The 23,702-nt window shown below is 41.2% G+C and overlaps 1 protein-coding gene across 4 annotated transcripts in view; it reads left to right on the top strand.

Moving 5' to 3' along the window:
- ciz1a (cdkn1a interacting zinc finger protein 1a) overlaps nt 1-23,702 on the top strand; it is a 51,255-nt gene that overhangs the window by 12,433 nt on the left and 15,120 nt on the right. The window contains exons 4-11 of one of the 4 annotated variants that reach the window (XM_078226230.1): nt 2,783-2,909; nt 5,580-5,685; nt 6,507-6,595; nt 9,047-9,111; nt 10,431-10,610; nt 12,178-12,302; nt 14,909-14,996; nt 20,029-20,142. In XM_078226230.1, coding sequence (XP_078082356.1) covers nt 2,783-2,909; nt 5,580-5,685; nt 6,507-6,595; nt 9,047-9,111; nt 10,431-10,610; nt 12,178-12,302; nt 14,909-14,996; nt 20,029-20,142 — 894 coding nt within the window. The remainder of the gene's footprint in view (nt 1-2,782; nt 2,910-5,579; nt 5,686-6,506; nt 6,596-9,046; nt 9,112-10,430; nt 10,611-12,177; nt 12,303-14,908; nt 14,997-20,028; nt 20,143-23,702) is intronic. The other 3 variants (XM_078226232.1, XM_078226231.1, XM_078226233.1) reach the window with 3 other exon arrangements.

The following is a 23,702-nucleotide window of genomic DNA, read 5'->3' as shown; positions in this document are numbered from 1 at the left end:
TTTGTGCATAAGCGACATTGTCCTTTTGATATCATAAACTGTTGCTGAACCTGATGCATGAGGTGAGATCAGAAAATATTCAACAAAGATTTTTAGAACTTCAACCAACTTCAGGTTGACATTTTAAGATCCTGCTTGAACAGCTGCAGTGGTAGAGGCGGTTTTTAATTATCAGTATCTTACCCATGACCCTTGTAAACTTCCCTTTCAGCTCCGGTTACATTCTCCCTTGCTCATGTTATATTTGCTCTAATTTGAAAACGGGTGGAATTGTCTGACTGGCAGTGTAAACCGAGGAGGATAATGGCAGAATTGCTTCATGCAATTGTGTTTATGGCGATGAATTTCAGATTGAATGTGCACCAAGTCTTTGTAAAGTTTTGCACTGTGGCAGGTGTGATATCCTGCAGTGTGAATGCTCACTTTTGACAATATGTTCAAATAGTAGTTTAGATTTCCATTGCATTTTTTTGTGGCGGGAAAAAGGTGTAGTGCGTAATGAGTGGATTCTGAGTGGGACTGGGAGGCTTTGGAGAGAATTTCAAGGGGACTCCTCAAAAGAATCTTTCCTCTTCCCACATGCTGATCTTTGACGAAGATGAGCAGGACAGACAATAAAGAGGTGCATTTGTTCCTCGGACATGTGCTTGGGAGAAAGTTGAGCCATGGATAACTTTATGATTTAGATGTTTTAAAGCGTCATTTCTCCTCCAGTGCTAATGGTACTTCTCACAACTGGACCTTGATCTGAAGTATCTGGAAGTTGTTGTTCACTCTGCATTTGCAGGTAGTAAATGATGTGTCACAATAACCCAACATCAGTGATCAGCCAGGCATTGCAGTATAACACAGAGGTAAAAACTTTTAATATATTTCCACTTTAAAGGATGCAAAGAGGTTTTAGAGGGACTTTAAAATATTGAGCTTCATTTTTAGTTTTAGGTGATCAGAGATGACAAATTGTCATACGCCCAGTTATGATATTGTACATAACAGAAAAATGTGCTATTGGATGTTCACTGGTTTAATCCTTTTTGGATCTGCTGGTGAAAAAAGTTAGGATGTCATATTTAGTCCCGTTGTAAGCTTCCAACCACACACTCATGCCAGCACCAAGACCACCTATTTCTAAACTGCCAGGCATCACCTGTGTCTCCACTCCCCTGTAACTGAAACCTTTGTTTACACCTTTGCTACCTGTGGACTTCACTAAATCAGTGCACTCCTAGCTGGTCTCCAACATGCTATCTGAGGTCATTCAAAACTCTGTTACCCGTATCGTAACTTACATCAAGTTCTATTATCATCACCCCTTGAATTCGCTGATCATTGGCTCTCAGTCAAGAAATGCCTTATTTTAAAATTCTCTGCTTTGTATTCAAATTGCACCATTGCCTCACCTTCCCTATGTCTGTAGTCTCCTCTAGCTCTACAGCCCTTTGAGATACATGCGCATCTAATTTATGCCCCATGAACGTCCCCAATTTAAAATGGTGGCCTTGCCTTTGGTTATCTAGGTCTCTCCTCCTCTCTACCTTAAATTCTGGACCCAGTATTTTGAACCTAACTCCCCAAGTCCTAGTCTCCCATAAAAGGGAAGACACCTCCTGAGCATCTACACTGTCAAGTCTCCTCAAAATCTTAAACGTTTCAATAAGATTGCCTCATTCTTCTGAACTTCAATGAATACAAGCCCAATCTCTTGAATTCCCACCCTACGTCTGTCTGCCTCTCTATCTTGCTTTTCTCCGTTTTCATCACACCAGCTAATTATAATTTACACAACAACATTCTCACTTGGAAGATCTAATTCACTAATTTCATAGATCAATTTGTCTATGAAACAAATTTTAAAGTAATTGGGAAGAAGTATTGGCTTGATATCAGAATTTGTGTATTAGTGGGAGTCAAGTGAAGCCAAAGAAATCCTAAAGGGGTTGGTGCAAAATCCTGGAGTAGATTTGCTGTTAAAAGTGGAGTGGAAGCTTTGTTTAAAAGGGACATTAAAATCTGGACTGGATTTCAGAATGCAACCTGCTGATGGAAAGCATTGTTGCAAGAGAAGGTTTGAAGCATGTTTCTGGGAGTAGAGTGTGGAAACTCTCATATGTCAATTACCTGAGGGGATTCTGAGAAGAAATCCTCAAGACACTAACTTGGGTTTAGAGAGAAGTGTGTACTTTACCACAGTCATCTTGTGGGCGTCAAAGGGACTTTGTGTGTTAAGATGACCATTGTAGCTTCAAATGTACCTTGTTCGTGTTAGTCTTAAAACCTGTGTGTTAAGCTAAGGGAGGTAACGGTTCTCTGACTCTGTTCCTCCGCATTTGATTTTTTTTTAAAAAGTAAGTTACCGTCTTTGAGCCAGGGTTCCATTCTGGGACCTTCCTGTCCAGTTGTAACATCATCTGAGATCATAAAATGATGCAACATCCCAAGGTCCCAAAGACCTTGGAGCTGTCAGACATTTTAACAAAGTCTCATGGTGAAAGATATTAACTGCTAAAACACTTGGTATCAGCACTACAATTGCCATGCATGGCTAGACTAGCACCTTTGGGATTAAAGGGCTACTCTGCTCCACTTAAAACTTTTTTTTTTCTCAGTCAAATATTCAACCGTGTATGTGTTAGGATAAATGCAGCCAGTGACATTGTATTGTACCTGAGTGCACCTATACTACAGCTTCACCTTGCATGTTGAATATTCCTGTATGATACTTGAGACCATGATTTAGCTTTGGTGTATCACTTTCCACTAAATATACACTTCTGATATGCAGGATTTCAAAAGAATACAGGATATGAGAAGGGACCGCTATCCTCCACGGGAGCCATTCCGAGCAAAAGTGGCTGAAAAACATGATGCAAATAAAAGCAACGTTGCGTCTGTAGCACAGGAATCAACAGGTACTAAGTGTGCGAAAAGGGCTTTATTAATATCATTTATAACTCCAAAGCCTTAGAATAGAATTGTATTGTAATCTACTGCAAGGTAATGAAATAGAAAGGCCAGGCAAATATGTTTTTGGTACTGACTTTGCCTCTTTAAGCTTTTTGCTCTGTATATTTGCTAATACAATTTTTTTTTAAAAAGCTCTGTGTTTTCTGTAAGAAGGCCTTTATCTACAAAGTTCACATTTCAGGCAGTTCTAGGTATGATGGCTAATTTCAGGTGGCCATCTTTCAATATAGACAAACGTAGCATCATGAGCTTGGATAGGGCACTGCCAGCATGTATATACCATGCAGGGGATTGCCTGGCTGGTGAATGGGGCTGATGCTGTGCTGGGATTACAGTATGATAGTATAGGACTGATTGGATGAACTAGTCAATCCTTTTCTGTTCATATTCATGTCATGGCGATAGTTGTATTTACCAATTGCATCTCTTCAAATTAGTGTTCTACAAGAGAAGCTGCCTGCTATCAAGAATCCTTTCCTGTTTAATGGTCTTGAGGATACAACCAGAAATGGGAGGGGGTGGTGGTGGCACAGTGCAGACTTGTTGAGCTAAATTGACTTCCTGTTGCTGGATTTTCTATTGATTTGGTCACACATGCTCTTTTTCTCCATCTTTCTATCCTATTACATTGCTGTCTACACTGGCAATATAAATATAGAATTAACACGACAAATGCTTTTCTTGCTGCTCAACACATTTGAACAAATACATTTGAAAAGATTTACTAGGATGCTACCGGGACTTGATGGTTTGAGTTATAAGGAAAGGCTGGATAGACTGGGACTTTTTTCTCTGGAGCGTAGGAGGCTTAGGGGTGATCTTATAGAGGTCTATAAAATAATGAGGGGCATAGATAAGGTAGATAGTCAATATCTTTTCCCAAAGATAGGGGAGTCTAAAACTAGAGGACATAGGTTTAAGGTGAGAGGGGAGAGATACAAAAGTGTCCAGAGGGGCAATTTTTTCAGAGAGTGAGGTGGTGAGTGTATGGAACAAGCTGCCAGAGGTAGTAGTAGAGGCGGGTACAATTTTGTCTTTTAAAAAGCATTTAGATAGTTACATGGATAAGATGGGTATAGAGGGATATGGGCCAAATGTGGGCAATTGGGATTAGCTTAGGGGTTTAAAAAAAAAAGGGCGGCATGGACAAGTTGGGCCAAAGGGCCTGTTTCCATGCTGTAAACCTCTATGACTCTATAACTCGTGTGTTGCGCTGTTTGGAGATGATGCACTGCTGAGTGCCATTCTCGTGAATGAAGATGCCTTATCATCTCCCAAAGCAGTTACTGCATAAATACTTCACATCTCTGTATGTAGAATACTTCACTTTTTATAGAAGCATTTAGATTATCAAAGGTATTATGATTCTTTCAAGCTTATAATTTGGTAAAAGATGTTTGTAGCAATTAACTCATCAATGTTTTTAAAATAAGAAGTGTTGTACACTTAATGCATAAAGTAATGTTTTGTTGTTGCAGAACACTTGTTTCAAGATTGCTTGTTAGTACAAATATTATGTTAACAAATGTTGCTTTAGACACATTATCTCCAGCACCGTGGCTGCTTATTTCCCCTTTGCTTCTCCACACAGCCACCAAAACCGTAACTTGCACAACTAATTTGAAGCTCTTTTTTTCCCTTTACTCTCTTGGCAAATTTCTTTGAGCCCACTCTCGTAAACTTAAACACATCAAAAACTCTTCCACCACAAGTTCTTCACTAGGTGTTGCTCCCCTGTTGTCACTGTCCTTTGGCAGCTATCCATTAGCTCCCCATCCCCAACTTATTATATTCAATGTTTGCCTTTCTTCTCAAATAACTGTTGCGTTGACTCCTGCTTGTCTTTGGAGTCTCTTGTGCCTAAACCCATGCATCTTGGGCTGTTCTGCTCCTGATCTCTTATGAACTCTGTGCACCTTTAGAAAGGCTTTGGGAATCTTTGCGACGCATCCTGAAACTTTCTCGCGATAACCCTTTCTATTTTCATTCTACAGCAGGAGCAGCTTTTAGTCGCATGGCCCTGAACTCTGGAAATGCCATTCACAAAGCTGCCGCCTGCCAATTTCTGAAAAACCTGCCTTTTAGACCACTCCTTTATCACCTCCCCATAACGTATTGCACACTTATTGACTGCCAGCACTCTGGGATGTTGTGTAAATACTCGAGTGCAAGTCAGTCTCCCCACCACCCCAAAACCTTTTGGGTGCTTGCACCTTTGTAAAAACCCATGGTTGTTGTCGGTGGCAATACAGTGAAGGGTTGTTCAGGAGGGTCACATACCTCTCCCTTTATTAAATCTGTTCCTCTATATTGAATGCAAAGTAATGACAGGCCTAAACAACAAGGAAACCTTCAAATTATTTGCATCATTCATCTTTACCTTGCTGCTTCACCCTTCCCCCTGTTGAAATTATAATATTATATTGCTGCAGTCTGAAATCATTTAACTATAGCTGTAAGAAGGTGGTGTGGCAACTTTCCTAACCCAGTCCATCACAAAGATAGATGAGGTGTAGAGATTAGTGTAATTGGCATTTTAAAAAATCAAATTAAAACATTTGGAGGGTAAGCAAGCTTCAGTTGTAACATTTCAAGTGGATTTATTTTTACATCAGATGACAAAGTTGCTGACACTAAAAAGGAAGCTGATTGTATACCTCTGGAAACTGAAAGCTCTTCACAAACTGATGAACCAGAAGTAAAAAGGAGAAGGCTTGAGAGGTATTTACAAGTTTTTATTTTTAAATTGTCTTTGGCTCAGGGATGGTTGAGAAAAGCCACGATCTAACACTGGAGTATCATGCATTGGCACCACCTCATACTCAGTGCCTTTTTGAAGTGCTCAGTCTATGCATATCTAAGCGGGGGCCCTGAGAGGAGCGGGGCTGCAGGGGGCCCAAGAACCTTGTGACTGAGGTGAGAGTGCTGCCAAGTATATGCAATGGTTTGCTAATACAATTTAGCCTGTCATTAATATAATTGCTTCTAGGAGGAAAATGTGAGGGAAGATGTGACCCCGTGTCTGTTTGTCTTTTTCTCTCCCCCTCACCCCTTATTTTTGCCCCAAATATTTACGGTAACATTATTGGTGTGTACAATCTGAATCTTGAAAAACTGTATTTTCCACTCCATCTTTAAAAAAGTATACCTCAACTCTTTGCATTTCATGTGTTGGGTCACATTGCAGAGTGGGTTTGCAATTATCTGGCCTGTCTAGTTAGTGTTACAAGAAAGCAAAATATGGAGAGTTGCCATGTATTGTCTGTTGCTGTCCAGAATACAATATGGGGTGTTGGCTTAGCTCAGTTGGCTGGACAGCTGGTTAGTGATGCCGATAGCGTGGGTTCAATTCCCATAGTGGCTGAGGTTATTCTTGAAGGCCCTGCCTTCTCAACTTTGCCTGAGATGTGATCCTCAGGTTAAAATCACCACCAGCCAGCTCTCCCCCCTCAAAGGGGATAGCAGCCTATGGTCATCTGGGACTATTACCTCTACCTTTATTTTGTTAAGTTTTAACAAAGTTTAAAATCTTTTGCCGACAGTGAAAATGATGATGATCTCACTAATCAGTCAGGCACCGGGGAACCGACCACATCCAAGAGCAAACTGCAGGGAGAAGACATGGAAAAAGGTACTGTGGAGGTCTGGAGTTGATGTGAGGAGGAAGATTCATAGTAATTGCCAGAGTCCAGTTGGCCAATCATCATCTATATTTGACGACAAAATGTAGCATTACTTGGTGTATTGCAGTTGTCCAGATGATGCCCCTTGTGCCCTGCCCTTAATTTCAAAAGCAGTAATTCCAGGTGCTATGCTGTTGCTCCCCACTTGAAGAGGCGAGATGTGTTAGTATCTGCAAGGTGGCCAATGCCACAGCTCAGGTCAGTAGAAGTGGGCGGCACGGTAGCACAGTGGTTAGCACTGCTGCTTCACAGCTCCAGGGTCCCGGGTTCGATTCCCGGCTCGGGTCACTGTCTGTGTGGAGTTTGCACATTCTCCTCGTGTCTGCGTGGGTTTCCTCCGGGTGCTCCGGTTTCTTCCCACAGTCCAAAGATGTGCAGGTTAGGTTGATTGGCCAGGTTAAAAAAAAAAATTGCCCCTTAAGAGTCCTGGGATGTGTAGGTTAAAGGGATTAGCGGGTAAAATATGTGGGGGTAGGGCCTGGGTGGGATTGTGGTCGGTGCAGACTCGATGGGCCGAATGGCCTCCTTCTGCACTGTAGGGTTTCTATGATCTAAGTGCTGAGACTGGAAGTGGAGACAGCCCATTGAAACCAGCTCAACATCCATGTGGAAAATTCCAAACCTGCGATTGAGCAAATCAGTGCCTGACCAGTTGATCTGTTGTGCTCAGTGACGTTGATTAAGGGAGAATTTTAGCCAGATTGCTGGGAGAATTTCCTGTTCTTCTTTGAATAGTACTGGGGAACCCAAAACGGCAGATAAAGCCCGTGTGTAATCTCTCAATTGGAAGGACAATACTCTCGGCTGCAGTGAAATATTGGTCTAGATTAGACATTCAGTGGGCTTCTGACCACATAGCAAAGCTCACACAGAATGATTCAGATAATCTGGAGAAGAGTTACAGAGACTATTAAAATTTAGATATCAATAGAATTATGCTAGTCAATATGCTGTCCTTGGACTTGCCAATAATATTTGTGTGAGAGTATTTTGCAACATCATGTTAACATAGAGAGCTATGGAGCAGATATAGCAACATTGGTGTTAATTTCCTGCAATGGTTTTTTTAATAGTAAATCAGATGCAGCCTAAATACATCAAGCAATTCAAATGGCAAATGGTATGTTGGGTTTTATTGCAAGGAGATTGGTGTGCATGAATAAAGAAGTATTTTTCTAGTTGTACAGCACTTTAGTGAGACCACACCTAGAATACTGTGTGCAGTTTTAGTCTCCATATTAAAGGAAGGAAATGCTTGCCTTGAAGGCAGTACAGTGAAGATTTACTAGATAATTCCTGGAATTAGAGGATTATCCTAAATTGAGAGGTTTAATAAATTGGGCCTATGCTGTCTGGAGTTTAGAAGATCGAGAGGTGATCTTATTGAAACTTACAAAATTCTGAAGGGGCTTGACAGGTAGACACAGAGGCTATTTTTCCTGACTGGGGTATCTGGAACACAGGGCACAGTCATAGGATAAGGGGACAATCATTTGGGGCTGAGATGAGGAGAAATTTCTTCACTGAGGGTTGTAGTTTTTGGCAGTGTCTAACCCAGAGGGTTGTGGATGCTTGGTTGTTGAGTGTATTTAAGGCTGGGATAGATGGAATCTTAGGGAATCGAGGGATATAGGGAGCAGATGGGAAAGTGGATTTGAAGCACGATCAACATGGTTGTGTTGAATAGTGGAGCAGACTCAAGGGACCATGTGGTCTTAGTCTACTTTTTAAGTTCTGCTTACATTTAACAGGCAGGAGAGAGAGAGAGAGAGCTCTTGTCTTTGGGGCATCTCCAAGTGCTTTAAATAAATTATTTTGTCACTGGTGTGTGGAGAAATGTAAGATCTAGTCAGTGCACAAATAGATCACATAAGCAGCAAATGAGATGAATGACCAGTTAATCGGTTAGATATAATTATCTCAGATTGTATGATTATAAATATCAGATTCTAATCTGACATGTTTTACTTTATCCTTTTTTTTTGTTACAATTCGCTTACCAGACTTGCTGCTGTTTGCAGCCATCTAGGTTTTAGCTGCCTGCAGCACAGTGAAACCTGGATTACTGTAATGGAATAAATCAGGTTATTGAAACCACGCCAAGCAAATTCATAATTTTTGGTTTAAAGATAGCTTGAGTTTGTTTTTCCCAGTGTCCTTACCTTGATAAGGAAGCTGTTGTTCTCTGCATTGTAAGTTTCAAATCTTTCTCCACAGTTTCAGAGCTTGTTTCGTAAATAAAAATATATGTTTTTACTGGAAAGCTGTGCCATATTATGTTCAGTGACCAGTCCTAGACTGGCCTATCAATGGATGGTGCATTCAAATAAGCAAACAATCAATCATAGAATTGTCATTTGGAATGCCAGATCATTTTTTAAAAAATTGTTTATTCACAGAAACCAGCGAATGTGAAGAGAGCGGAGCTGACCAGAATTTGGAGCACAATGCAGCTAACACAGAGGTGAGAATAAATGCATTTCTCACTTCAACCCTTAATCTCATACCTTAATGAAATGCAATAAATCGTAATGTTTTAACTGAAGCCAAAGCTGCCCATGAAGATGTACAACTTTTAATTGCTCTCTGTGTCAGAAGTGACCATGGCTGATCTTGCTCAATAAAGAATAACAAATCCTAACTTGACTAACTCTCCATGAAGCTTGGTTAGAAGGCCATAAATTCAAGTGCAAAAGTTGTTGGTTGTGCATGCTAACATTCTTTAGTTCTTCCTTTTTTGTTTTTGAAGTCTGCCATGAAATGTTATCTGGCAAATGCAACTTTTCTATTGACAAAACAAGGCTAACAACTAAGCTATACATAATGCAGGAAACCTTAAAAAGATGGCAAAGATAGTGATGGGAAGCTTGCATTTCAAAGGCCTGTAGATTGTAAAAAGAAGGGAAGGAAGGCTGAGGGTAGTCAGGATCTTCAGCTTTGAGATCCTTAGAAGGCATGATACTTGGGGAAAATAAAGTCAAAAGATAAACATTGTTACCTACTGAAAAAGCACTGCTAGAAGTTGTTGGGAAATTTTCACTGGCAGCAGACCCTACCAAATGCTACAAAAAGGGCACAGAGCAAGCTCAGCAGCAAGGAAAACATTTCTGGGACTTCATTCAGTAATGTGATTTACTGGTGAATATTGGGTGTCATTGATTCTGCACATGCACAGACCCAGGGAATAAAGGTTTTATTTATGAATTATTTTGTTTCCTCTTGCGTTTTTGTATATTTTGGTTCACTGTCTCTGGAAATTATAAAGCTGTTGAATGAAATGGTAATTTGTATGCTTTGTGCTACTTGGTAAGTGGTGCTTTGGAGACCGGGACCAGGGCCTTCATTGCTTGTTTTTCTGATGGTTATTTATTTGAGGGTTTTTGTTTTGGTTCCTTTAGGATTTGTTCATATTTAAGTAGTTGGATATTCAGTAACTTAACAAAGTAGTTATTTGAGCTGAACATGATTTTAAATTTGTGCTTTATAGTCCTGTGCTACTTTGGAGGTGTGACACTGTGGAGACCATACTTTTAGGTGTGAAGGACATGAGGCTACAGGCAGGAGCTGGGTGCTTAATTATACAGATGTATGTGGAGCTATCATAATTCGTGGTCGGCAGACAAAACAAGCATTATCCTCTTCCAGGCTCTTTCTCTCCCCTCGGTTCCCTATGACTGTCACCTCAACACCCCAACCCTTAATCCCAGTGGAATTGGTGGCAATTTGTCTCTGAATGGATTGCTTGATGGGTTGAGAAAGCAAGTGAAAATATATACCTTACAGATGCTGAGCACCGTGAGTACACTGAAAGTGACAATCCAGCAGAGCAGTGAGAGTCGGGCAATCAGTACGTCGGTGCCAGACTCAGGGACCAAGGGCAGTGAGGACTCTACTGAGGAGATGGATTCCATACCTACCAAGTTTATCTGTTACATCTGCAATGCTAACTGCTACAATCAAAAGGTAAAGAGAGCAACAATGGCTTGCATAACTGAGTGATTGTAGATGAAGAGGGTCTCTGGTCAGTGGCCCAATGCATGCCTTAAGATAACTATTTAACTGAATAGCTCCAATAACCAAATACACTTACTGTATTAACCTCCATCTAATCACTATAACACAATTAGCCAATTAAACATTTTTGTTTGTGGAATTTGTGAGCTAACAAAGGGAGAAAAGTAAATTTTTTCCTTGGTTTTCATAAAGGCAGAATTTCCTGGATGTATTAAATGATTTTAGTGAACAATGGAAGCAGCATCCTTTCAAACAGAAATTTTCTGTTCTGAATAAATGGCCAATAGAATGAAGAATGTGTGGTTCTGGTGCTGGTACAACCGTCTGATGCAGGACTATCTGTTTGTAGAGACACTGAGTTAAAAGACAAAAATGTGGAGGGTGTCTGATCTGGACAAGTGGAAAACAAGAAAATAGAACAGAATATAAAAGGAAGGAACTATTTAGCCATCACTCCTGTTTTTTGGAAAGTGCTGTCAAGCCCCCTGAGAATCCTATATGTCTCAACAAGGTCACCCCTCATTCTCCAAAACTCCAGAGTTCAGGTTCAATCTCCTCATGAGAAAATCCCTCCATACCCAGGATCAACCTCGAGAACGCTCTCTACACCATCTCCAATGCCAGGATATCTTTCCCTAGATAAGGGGACCAAAACTATTCGCAGTATTCCAGGCATTGTCTAACGAGTGCCTTATATAGTTTTAGCAGGAAGATTTCCCAATTATTATACTGTCTTGCCTGCTCAGTTGGGACATTTGGGGAAACAGAAATGTAATGTTGCCGCATTAGTTGAGAGCAGAATCATTTCTGTGGAAGGAGGCAGGATGAGTTGCTATAGCCAGGTGGCATTTTGATAACAAGAACAACAGACCACACAATCTTTGAAAACTTTAGCCAGTGTTATCGGGTAATTTTGACGATGTATGCAACGATTTATGGGATAAATATGTACAATCCAACAGTATGCTGTTCATTGCATTATATTGCACAGCAGTATGACAGCTGTAAAGTGGACACAAAATATATCATTTAGCAAAGCTTCCATACGTTCTGTGCAGTTGTCTGCCTGCAAAGATGACATCCATGTTCCAAGCAGTTTGATTAAGATATTGGTTCTCAGAATATACTTTTCAGAATAATTAAAGTGGCATGGTGGCACAGTGGTTAGCACTGTTGCCTCTCAGCACCAGGAACCCGAGTGCTCCGGGTTTCTTCCCACAGTCCAAAGATGCGCAGGCTGGGTGGATTGGCCATGCTAAATTACCCCTTAATGTCTCAAGATGTCTAGGTTAAAGGAGTTAGTGGGATGCTCTGACGAAGAGTTGGTGCAGGCTCAATGGGCCAAATGGCCTCCTCCAACACTGGAGATGGGATACTATGATTCTAGATATTGTTTGAAGAAAAATGCAGTCCAATGTAGCCAGCGATTGAATTCTTGTATCTGGTGTTGATGAAGTGTTGTTTACGTCTAAGTTCTCTTTTGTAATTCTACATTTTTTTTCTTTTTTTTTTGAAGAATTTTCAAAAACACATGAATGGGACTCGTCATCACCAGCGACTCATGGAGATTCAGCAAATGAGTAATGCTTGTCTGGCCACCCTGATTCCTAAATCAGGTGCAGTGGGAAGAGGCAGGGATGGGTACGTACATATATCCGAGCTAATAAGTGCAGAGCATGTATTTGGAATCTCCACTAGTTTATGGTCCATAAGCATATAATTTACAGCATAGAAACAGGCCATTCAACCCAAATGGTCCATGCTAATCTCATGCTCCACAAAAGCTTCCCCATACCTTTCATCATTGAACCCTGTCAGTTAATCCTTAATGGGTTTATCTAGTTTTCCCTTGAATGTATCAGTGCTATTCACCTCCACTACATTTGATACTGAGCTTCACATTCTAACCACTCTTTGGGGTAAAGAAGTTCCTTCTCAATTCCCTATTGGATTAATGACTGTCTTATATTAATAGCCCCTAGTTTTGGTCTCCCCCAAAAATGGGAAGATCTTCCCCATATTTATTATATCAAACCATTCTAGAAACATAAAGACTTCTATCAGACCACCCTTCAACCTTCTCTTTTCTAGAGAAAAGAACCTAAGCCTGTTTCGTCTTTCCTGAAATGTATAACCCCAAGTATTTTTGCTAGTCCGGAGTACCTTTATATCCTTTTTATGATATGGAAACCAGAGCTATGCTCAATATTCAAAGTGTGGTCTAATCAAGTTTCTCCATGTAAGTTTAACTTGTATAGTATAATATTATAATATATAATTGGTCCAAAGATGTGCGGGTTAGGTTGATTAGCCATGCTAAAATTGCCCCTTAGTGTCCTGGGATGCGTAGATTAGAGGGATTAGTGGGTAAAATATGTAGGGATATGGGGGTAGGGCCTGGGTGGGATTGTGGTCGGTGCAGACTCGATGGGCCGAATGGCCTCTTTCTGTACTGTAGGGTTTCTATGATTTCTATGATTATGGTACACACTTATATCTGGACAAATTTGCATGCTTGAATACAGTGAAAGCTGTTTTGAATCCTTTGCGCGATCTTTTAAATCAGGGCTCTATAAATTGTAATCCCTGTAGCCCTTGCAAGCAACACCCAGCTAATTCCCTCTGCTTTTGCTTGCATGTTTTTCATATCTACTGCTTTGCCTTGTTTGAACTTTATGGACCTTGGTGTTTTGGAAAGAACTGTTGTTGGGTCTGTTGTTCGTTAGGATATAACCTAAATCAGACCACCAAGATCTGTCGGTAACGGCAATTTGGTGTGTAGGTGAATGAAAGAGATTTCAGTCTTTCTATTCTGCCTCCAAACCTTTGAGCCATCCAAGTATACTACTTTGAAAGATCTCACTGTTTTAGATTGTGATCTATTACTTGTTAAATCAAGTACAGTCAGAGGTATGGGTGGTGCTTTTCCCTAAAGGAAATTGGTAGCATCTGTCAGGTTGTTCAGCTGCGATGAACATCATCAATCAACAGTTGGAATGGGGTGAGAGGGGACCTGATTCTGTAATCACCTTCTAGGACATGGAGGCCAAATGTAATATCATGTCTCAGACTGAGATTGGTTAACTCCGCACAAGTTGGGGATAGAACCAGTGAGTCTTTCTGGGTCTGTTTGGAACCGTTAACTGAAAACACTTACTGAGCTATTGGGAGAATGTCTGTGGTTGTTAGAATTAATTGGCCTTTCAGCGGGCTTTTTATCTTTTTATGCCATTGTTGTGTCACTGGTGTTTTAGAATAGCCGTTAAACACATGCAGAAACGTGAGGCATCCTAATTCTTTTCAGTATTTAAACCCAGAGATACCCTGATAAAAGTTGAAAAATGCAGTGCAGGATAACATTAGAAACCACCTAAAGGTTTGGAAGACCTGAGTGGCTTTTTGAAATTAGAGAATGATACTGGGGTTTGGAGGGTTCACTTATGAAGGCAGATTGCACAAGCTTTGCTTTAAGTAGAGAAGTTTGAGGGTTTTTCTGATTATGGTATTTAAAATGGTAAAAGTATTTGATAAGGATAGAGAGAAACTATTACCTCAAGTTTTTAAGGTTTATTTATTAGTGTCACAAGTAGGCTTACGTTATCACTGCAATGAAGTTACTGTGAAAATCCCGTAGTCGCCACACTCTGGCGCCTGTTTGGGTACACCTGAGGGAAAATTGATCATGGCCAATGCACCTAACCAGCATGTCTTTCGGACTGTGGGAGGAAACCAGAACGAACACAGGGAGAATGTGCAGACTCCGCACAGGCAGTGACCCAAGCCGGGAATCGAACCCGGGTCCCTGGCACTGTGAGGTGGCAGTGCTAATCACTGTGTCACCGAACATGAGTTAAGCCATTTAGAAGGGAAATCTAGAAGTAACTTTTCATAGGGTAGTGGAAATTTTGAATTCTTTCCCACAAAGTCTAGCTGGGGTCAGATGAAATTTTCAAGACTGAGACTGGTAGATTTTATTGGGGAAGGATATTAATGGATATGGAGCATGGACAGATAATTAGTGGTGAGACCTGATCAGCCATTATCTGTTGAATTGCAGAATAGATGGGAGAGGAGGGTTTCCTAACTGTTTCCAAAGAGATATGACCTGAGGTATGCAGATAAATTCTTGACTTAATCTGCGTGATGGAGAGGAGAAAGCCAAACGCCTTTTTATGGCAAGTGGGAGGAGGAGGAGAGGTGAGATAAAATCCAAGGCCAGTTCTAAATAACCGATGATTATCTTACAGTGACAAGAAACGGCCCAGATGGTGCAGCACCTGTCAGGCCCACTTCAGAGGGAATGTTATTGAGCATCGCAGGACACAGAGACATAAGGTAGACAGAAAAGCTTTCTGCGAAATTGCTAGAGTCACGTAGCCATTTAATCATTGCCTCAAAGAGCAAGATAGTTTGCCATTTGACTGGAGATATCTCATCCAAACCTTCCAGGCACTCCCTAACCTGCTGTGCATTTGTAATATTTAATGTTTTCTTTGTGCAATCATATATTCTTGTATCCATAACCTGCAAATTATTGTCACCAGCTTTTTTAACAAGTTTATTTTGCCGTAAAATTTATGCAAGTTCACTCTTGGTCTGCAATAAGTCGGGATGGGTAAGGTCTCTTGGAAACGCCCCGCGTGCTAAATGTAAAGATTTAGCCAAAATGCAGAATATGTTGATTGCAAATTGGTGTCATCCACGTGCCTCCAGCTAGCACCTTTTTTTAATTTTAGTTTTGGTTTCAATAATTCAATTCAATTTAATTTAAAAGCTTCCTTGTCTCCCTTGATGCTTACTGTGTCTCTTCTGTTCCTTTCTCCTCTGTGTTTTAACCATATCTTTAATTGCTTTGCCGTTCTGCAGAGCTATTCCTTAGTTTTAATGTTTATTCTGTTCTTTAACCTTTCTGTAGCTTGAAATTCAGAACAGAATGAGTGGGGAAATATAGCTCTTCAGTCTCCACAAGCAGTTGAACAAGTCCTTGCAACCATTAATAGTGAATGTGTCCCATATTTGGTGAGATTTGCTTACAATGTAATCTTATCAGTAGTGGCTCTGGTGGATTGATGCACTGGTGTGCAAGGCCTTTACCTAGGAGACCCCAAACAAATATAGCAGTCTACTTACCTCTCTCTCTCTCTTTCTCTCCCATATATCCATTTCTCTCTCCTCTCTCTCTCTCTCTCTCTCTCTCTCTCTCTCTCTCTCTCTCTCTCTCTCTCTCTCCCCCCCCACCCCCCCCTCAAAATCAGCCAAAGAATCATAATCCTGAATGATGTGCGTTGCCGGTTATAGGGGAGATGGTGGCATCGTGATCATGTCACTGCAGTATTAGTAATCCAGAAACCCAGCTAATGTCTGAGGACATGGGTTCAAATCCCACCACAACAGCTGGTGGAATTTAAATTCAATTGATTAGAACTTGGACTTGAAAGCTAATCTCAGCAACGATGACCATGAAACTCATCAATTGTTGTAAAAAACCTATCTATCTAATTCACTCATGCCCTTTACTGTGCTCTTTAGAGAAGGAAATCAGCTATCATAACTTTAGTCTGACCTTCATGTGACTCCAGATCCATAGCAATTTGAGAAAATGCTGGAAAATCTCAGCAGGTCTGGCAGCATCTGTAAGGAGAGAAAAGAGCTGCGTTTCGAGTCCAGATGACCGTCTGTCAAAGTTTTGACAAAGGGTCATCGGGACTCGAAACGTCAGCTCTTTTCTCTCCTTACAGATGCTGCCAGACCTGCTGAGATTTTCCAGCATTTTCTCTTGGTTTCAGATTCCAGCGTCCGCAGTAATTTGCTTTTATCCATAGCAATTTGATTGACCTCTGAAATGATCTTGTAAGCCACTCAGTTCAAGGGCGTTTGGAGATGGGCAACAAGTGCTGGCCTTGCCACAAAGCCCGCATCACATCAAAGAATAATATATAAAAAAGCATCTTTAAGTGCTCCATTTATTTCAGAAGGAAACAGTGCTAACTCTAGTTCATGTCTCGTTACGCTGCACTGAATACATGAACAAACAAAAGATAACGAAGACATCGGTAGTGATTAATTATATAGTATACTTAAGGCCCTCTATTGTCCCTAAGCACTTACTGGAATTTAACCAAACTTAGTTGTATTACATAAATTTTTAGTTTTTCAATGATAATCTGCAACATTCCTGTTGATTAGTCTAATTACACTGCCTGTTTTGCATAGTACAAATATAATGTTCACACCAACACGTTCTGTGAACAATAGGAAATGTAGTATGTTCTGATGCGTTATGCTCTGTTTTCCTGTTTGGGCTAATTTCTTTCTGCATTTTGTTGCACATTTGTGTTTTTATGGAGTGGTTATGCTGGGGGCAGATGGGCCCAAGAATTCCTCATCTGGTTGTGCCAACATGGAAAATAAAGTGTCTATTAAGTGAGAATTTGATAACAGATGGCATTGTTATAAATATGTGTAAGTTCTAGGTATATGATATCAGTGGGAACTCAGATGTTGCTCATTGTTACATAATCATGCAGTGGACAATGATGGAGTTCATACCTGCAGCTTATGTGGTTTATAGCTGCCTACAGATCCTGTTCAGCTGCTTTGATGTGTACATTATTGGAAATCTCTAATAGTTGAAATGAGTTGAAAGCTATGTTCAAGTGGCAGCATAAGCACAGGGTCACGAAGTGCACTCTTAAGACTGCCTGTTACAGAATTGTTACACTGCAGAAGAAAGCTACTTGACCCATCATGTCTGCACCGGCTCTCTAGATAAGCATTATGCCTATGTTCTCCTGCCTTTTTCCCCATAAGTCTGCACATTATTTCTATTCAAATAATCATCTAATGTCTTCTTGAATGCCTCAATTGAACGGCCTCTACCATACTTCCAGGCAGTGCATTGAAGACCCAAACTACTTGTGTGTAAAAGTTTTTTTTTCCTCACATTGCGTTTGTTTCTTTTGCAAATCACTTTAAATTGGTGCACTCGCATTCCTGATCTTTTTTACAAGCTGGAATAGTTTCTCCCTATCCACTCAGTGTCTAGCCTTCATGATTTTGAACACTTCCTTTAACACTTAATATTCCTCTCTCCCCATGTTTATCACATCCATATTTCTTACTGCTTCACAATTACAATGTCTGCATCGCCCCTTTTTTGAAGACAGCTGTAAAGTATTCATTCAATTTGTTGTTTAAATCTATCCCTCAATTTGGGGAACATGTCTGTCTGCTGTTCCTGCAGAATACTTAATGAAGTATATAAACATTTTAAAGAACAATAGCAACAACTTGCATTTATATAGCACCTTAATGTGGTAAAACATCCTGAGGTGCTTCACAGGCGTGTCACCAAACAAGTTTTGATACCCAAACCACATAAGACAGATGATCCCAAAGCTTTGTGAAAGAGGTAGATTTTAAGAAGCACTGGGACACACGGACAAAGTGGATAAGGAGCAGCTGTTCTCCTTAGTTGAAGAGTCAGTCACGAGGGGACATAGGTTCAAGGTGAGGGGCAGGAGGTTTAGGGGGGTTGTGAGGAAAAACTATTTTACCCAGAGGGTGTTGCTGGTCTGGAATGCACTGCCTGGGAGGGTGGTGGAGGCGGGTTGCCTCACGTCCTTCAAAAAGTATCTGGGTGAGCACTTGGCACATCATAACATTCAGGGCTGTGGGCCAAGTGCTGGCAGATGGGATTAGGTGGGAGTTTAGGTGTTTCTAATGTGTCGGTGCAGACACAAAGGGCCTCTTCTGAGCTGTATGATTCTATGATCTTAAAAGAGGAAAGATGAGTAGAGGGGTGAAGAAGTTTAGGGAAGGAATTCCAGAGCTTAGTTCCTCCTGCATTTGAAGGCACGGCTGTCGATATTGGAGTGATAAAAATTGGGCATGTGCAAGAGGCCAGAACTGGAGGAGCTTGGAGATCTCCGAGTTTGAGGGCTGGAAGAGATTACACAGAAAGGGAGGAGTGAGGCCATGGGGGGATTTGAAAACAAAGATGGGAATTTTAAAATTGAGGCAATTGTTCAAATGGGAGCCCGTGTAGATTGACAAGCACAGTAATGATGGGCCAATGGGACCTGGTACAAGTTCGGATATGGGCAGCAGAGTTTTGCATCAGTTTTAAGTTTTTGGAGGATGGGAGGTGGAACAGAAACTCTGCCTCTTCACAGATGCTGTCAGACCTGTTGAGCATTAACAGTACTTTGTTTTTATATCAGATTTCCAGCATCTGCAGTATTTTACTTTAAAATCTATCTCTTCAACATAAGTGTTGGCCATCTTTCCAGTTTCCCCCTTCCTTGGTTCCCAACTCCAGGGAGTTACTTTAAGAACAATGTGTAAATAGTGTGGTTGTTGTCCCCACAGACTCACTGTGATGTGTCTATGCAGACTTCCAGGGAGCAAATTGTCTTTAAGGATTGTGTGAATCAGTGTTTGTCTTTTTCAATTACATATGCGCCTTTGGAGTATGAGATGAACACAGCCCCTTCTAAAGGAACCATCTGGATCTTTTCAGGAGATTTATAGCACTGCCTAAAAGACCCGTGGAAGTTGATTCAAGAAAAAATTGCAGTACTATGGGAAAAGCCTGATGTGTAGAACTAATTGGATAGTTCTTACAGAGAGCCAGCACATGAACGATAGGTTGAATGGCCATTTTCTGTATCATTCTATATAGAGATCTCTACAATGATGATTTTCGAAAAACAAGGAAAGGATTTGATAGAAAGTTTATTATTAGGGCTGTTAAAACATAGTTAATACTGCTGTTCTATTTGTGGCTGGCACTCCTACCCCAGCCAGCTATCTCAGTTATTGATCTCAGGGTAGTACAGATTCATTGCCTTTGAAACAAAAGGCTTTCACAACTGAGCAGCTTGCTAAGCAACTTTAGTAAGAAATGAACATGTAATATGGGCAAGTGAACCATGTAATGTAGCACTGGAGTCATGTAGGCATCACCAGGTGTGGTTTGAGTTCCTTTATTTCAATGAACCCTGTCAAAGTTGTGTCACTGGGTTCTTAAATCACAAAACACAACTGATGCAAAAGAATCAGCTGCTATTGTGGGTCAACATAGAAAGATTTTGCAACTTTTCATGGGGAGATTTGAGTTCTCTGGGCTCCTAGAAACATTGAGGTATCCATTCATCTTTGTTCTTCCCAGTAGACGAAGTGAGTGCAGTCTTGGCCTAAGAAGCCATGAATCATACAATCCCTGGGAAAGATACAGCTGTTTCAAAGCCCCCACACTGTGTACTAGGGACAAGATTCAGCTGGTCCTTTTTTTTTGAGGGAGATTGCTGGTCCAATCCCACCTCTTGCTGTAGCTGTGTCATTTATGTTCTCTGTTTCTCACCAGCTTGCTAAGTACTCGCTGCGGCCTTTCTGCACTGTCTGCAGCCGACACTTCAAAACCCCCCGCAAGTTTGTGGAACACATGAAGTCGCCAGAGCACAAGCAGAAAGTGGAAGAGGTACACTAAGCTTTTTCTAGGCTTTTCACTTGTTTCCATGTTGGAATACAGGGGAAATTAAGAATGAAAAAAAAATGTTTACACCTTATTTCTGAATGGCTATCCTCGTGCTTGAGGAGAGAATAGGCAGGTTACAGTCCTCAATAACATCTTCCAATTATGTGCTTTTAATGGATTTAAACATCCAAAGTGCCTCATAGGAGCATTATCAAATTAAATTTGACAATGACCTACATGAGGCGATAAGAGGATAAACCAAAAGTATGTTACAGGAGTAGAGAAGGACTGAGAAGTTTAGAGATGGATTTCTAGATCTTAGGCCCTGGGTGGCCAGAGCACAGGCATCAAAGCTGAAGTAAAGGAAATGGGGAAACGAATGAGGCCAGAGTGGCGATGCACAAAGATCTTGAAAGGTTGTGGGCCTGGAGGAGGTTACAGGGATTGCAAGGGGTGAAGCCATGGAGGTTTTTGAACACAAGGATGAGAATTTCAAAATCAAGGTGTTGCTTGATCAGAAGCCAATGGAACTCCAGGACTGTTCTATTTTATGATGACGCGACTGCTACACATGATGTATCTGAGCACAGATGAGTTGGACAGTGAGTGCATTGCCTTTAATGTTTGGAATCTGTGATCTTTTAACTCAGTAAAAAACAGTGTTGACACTCAATTGAAGTATTCATTCAAATATAACAAATGTCGTTATCTGATTATTTTCTCTCTCGTTGGGAATGTTCTCCAGGGCCCCAACTTGGCACTCTAGTCTGAATTTTGTCTTAGTTTCAGAAGGTTGTGGGTTTGAACTTCACACTATTGGCTGACATTCCAGTGTGGTACTGAAGGCGTACGTTAACTGAAGCTCTTTTAACTGATACTTGAGTAATGGGAAGATGGTAGGGTTGGATTCTAAAAGGAACAGAATGATTTGAAAACCTTCATTCAAACTAATGTTTCCTGTATCCATCCTTTCTTCCATTGTAAGAACTGGTTGTAACTAGATCACTTGAGATGTGTTTGGAGTGAGCAGGCTTAACTATCCACATTGTATCCCTCTGAAATGAACCAACGTCTAATAGTGATGACCTGCTTGATGACTTAATAACCAAATTATTGCCAATGTGAGTGGTGAGGGATTGACCCTGCCTGCTACCTGTTTTGGAGGCAGGCATAAGAACATAAGAAATAGGAGCAGGAGTAGGCCATTTAGCCCCTCGAGCCTGCCCCGCCATTCAATAAAATCATGGCTGATCTGAAGTGGATCAGTTCCACTTACCCGCCTGATCCCTATAACCCCTAATTCCCTTACCGATCAGGAATCCATCTATCCATGATTTAAACATATTCAACGAGGTAGCCTCCACCACTTCAGTGGGCAGAGAATTCCAGAGATTCACCACCCTCTGAGAGAAGAAGTTTCTCCTCAACTCTGTCCTAAACTGACCCCCCTTTATTTTGAGGCTGTGCCCTCTAGTTCTAGCTTCCTTTCTAAGTGGAAAGAATCTCTCCACCTCTACCCTATCCAGCCCCTTCATTATCTTTTAGCTCTCCATAAGATCCCCCCTCAGCCTTCTAAATTCCAACAAGTACAAACCCAATCTGCTCAGTCTCTCCTCATAATCAACACCCCTCATCTCTGGTATCAACCTGGTGAACCTTCTCTGCACTCCCTCCAAGGCCAAGATATCCTTCCGCAAATAAGGGGACCAATACTGCACACAGTATTCCAGCTGCGGCCTCACCAATGCCCTGTACAGGTGCAGCAAGACATCTCTGCTTTTATACTCTATCCCCCTTGCGATATAGGCCAACATCCCAACAACCTGCAGACTGGGTTTTTGCGTCTCATGCACAAGGACCCCCAGGTCCCTTTGCACAGTAGCATGTTGTAATTTTTTTCCATTTAGATAATCCAATTTGCTATTATTTCCTCCAAAGTGAATAACCTTGCATTTGTCAACGTTATACTCCATCTGCCAGATCCTCGCCCACCCACTCAGCCTGTCCAAATCTCTCTGCAGACCTTCTACGCCCTCCACACGATTCACTTTTCCACTTATCTTTGTGTTGTCTGCAAACTTTGTTACCCTACACTCAGTCCCCTCCTCCAGATCGTCTATATAAATGGTAAATAGTTGAGGCCCCAGTACCGATCCCTGCGGCACGCCACTAGTTACCATCTGCCAACCAGAAAAGCACCCATTTATTCCGACTCTCTGCTTCCTGTCAGATAGCCAATCCCCAATCCACGCTAACACCCTACCCCCAACTCCGTGTGACCCAATCTTTTTCAGCAACCTTTTGTGAGGCACCTTATCAAACGCCTTTTGGAAATCCAAAAACACCGCATCCACCGGTTCCCCTCCGTCAACCGCACTAGTCATATCTTCATAAAAATCCAACAAGTTCGTCAAGCACGACTTTCCCCTCATGAATCCATGCTGCGTCTGCTTAATCGAACCATTCTTATCCAGATGGCCTGCTATTTCTTCTTTAATGATGGATTCCAGCATTTTCCCAACTACAGACGTTAAGCTAACCAGCCTGTAGTTACCCGCCTTTTGTCTATTTCCTTTTTTAAACAGCGGCGTAACATTAGCCGTTTTCCAATCCGCCGGCACTACCCCAGAATCAGGCATGCCGCCTGAGCCCTGGACCATCTATATTCACCTTACTGGAAAACCTGCAAGTGTATTATTACTCAAATTTGCGCACTCCTTGTTCTTTGGATCTAATCAGAGCAATTATGACTCTAATTTAGTTTGTTCAGTAGCCATAAGGGCTCTGTTAAAAGTCATTGACTGTTTTTTGATATGATGATTAAAATGGAGACTGAAATGTGTGTCCTGAAAAATACAAACGGAACAGTCTATTAACAAGTCATTCAGGCCTTATTGAACTGGAACTGGAAGCTGCCCTTTGTCCATATATTATCTAAGTTACAAATGCTTTAATTTACAGGGAACAAGGTATTTTTATTTGGAACATTACAGAGCCATTTCAAACTGGGTTCTGCAAGGTTTGTGCAGTTACTGACTGTGAAGAGAAATACTTCCTGCCATCTAATATTATGCTTTGTCTACCAATATTTTACACATTGCCTATATCCCATTACCTTTATCCATCTATTTCACTTGACTAAATACAGCTCTTATCATTTTTAATACCGAAATTATATATCCTCTAAGCCTGCCTTAACCCATGGGTCCTGAGACTGGGTATTATTTAATCATTGTCGCTGCAAGTCCTCAAGTGACAATGTTCTTTATCATGTACAAAGAAAAAAAGGGATTCAATATTATGAGAGTTTCTTGAATTTGTCCCGTGTCTCCTCCCCTCGCACATGTACATGCTGCTTCTTGACAACATCATCCAAAAATGTGGGATCCGGTTCCATAAGTAAAGCTTTTAAAGTTTATTTATTAGTCACAAGTAAGGCTTGCATTAACACTGCAATGAAGTTACTGTGAAATTTCCCTAGTCGCCACACTCCGGCACCTGTTCAGGTCAATGCACCTAACCAGCACTTCTTTCGGACTGTGGGAGGAAACCGGAGCACCCGG

The sequence above is a fragment of the Mustelus asterias genome, chromosome 13 (assembly GCF_964213995.1).
Source record: "Mustelus asterias chromosome 13, sMusAst1.hap1.1, whole genome shotgun sequence".
NCBI lineage: Eukaryota > Metazoa > Chordata > Chondrichthyes > Carcharhiniformes > Triakidae > Mustelus > Mustelus asterias.
The sequence above is the reverse complement of the archived record's forward strand: the minus strand, read 5'-3'. Positions and strand labels throughout refer to the sequence as shown.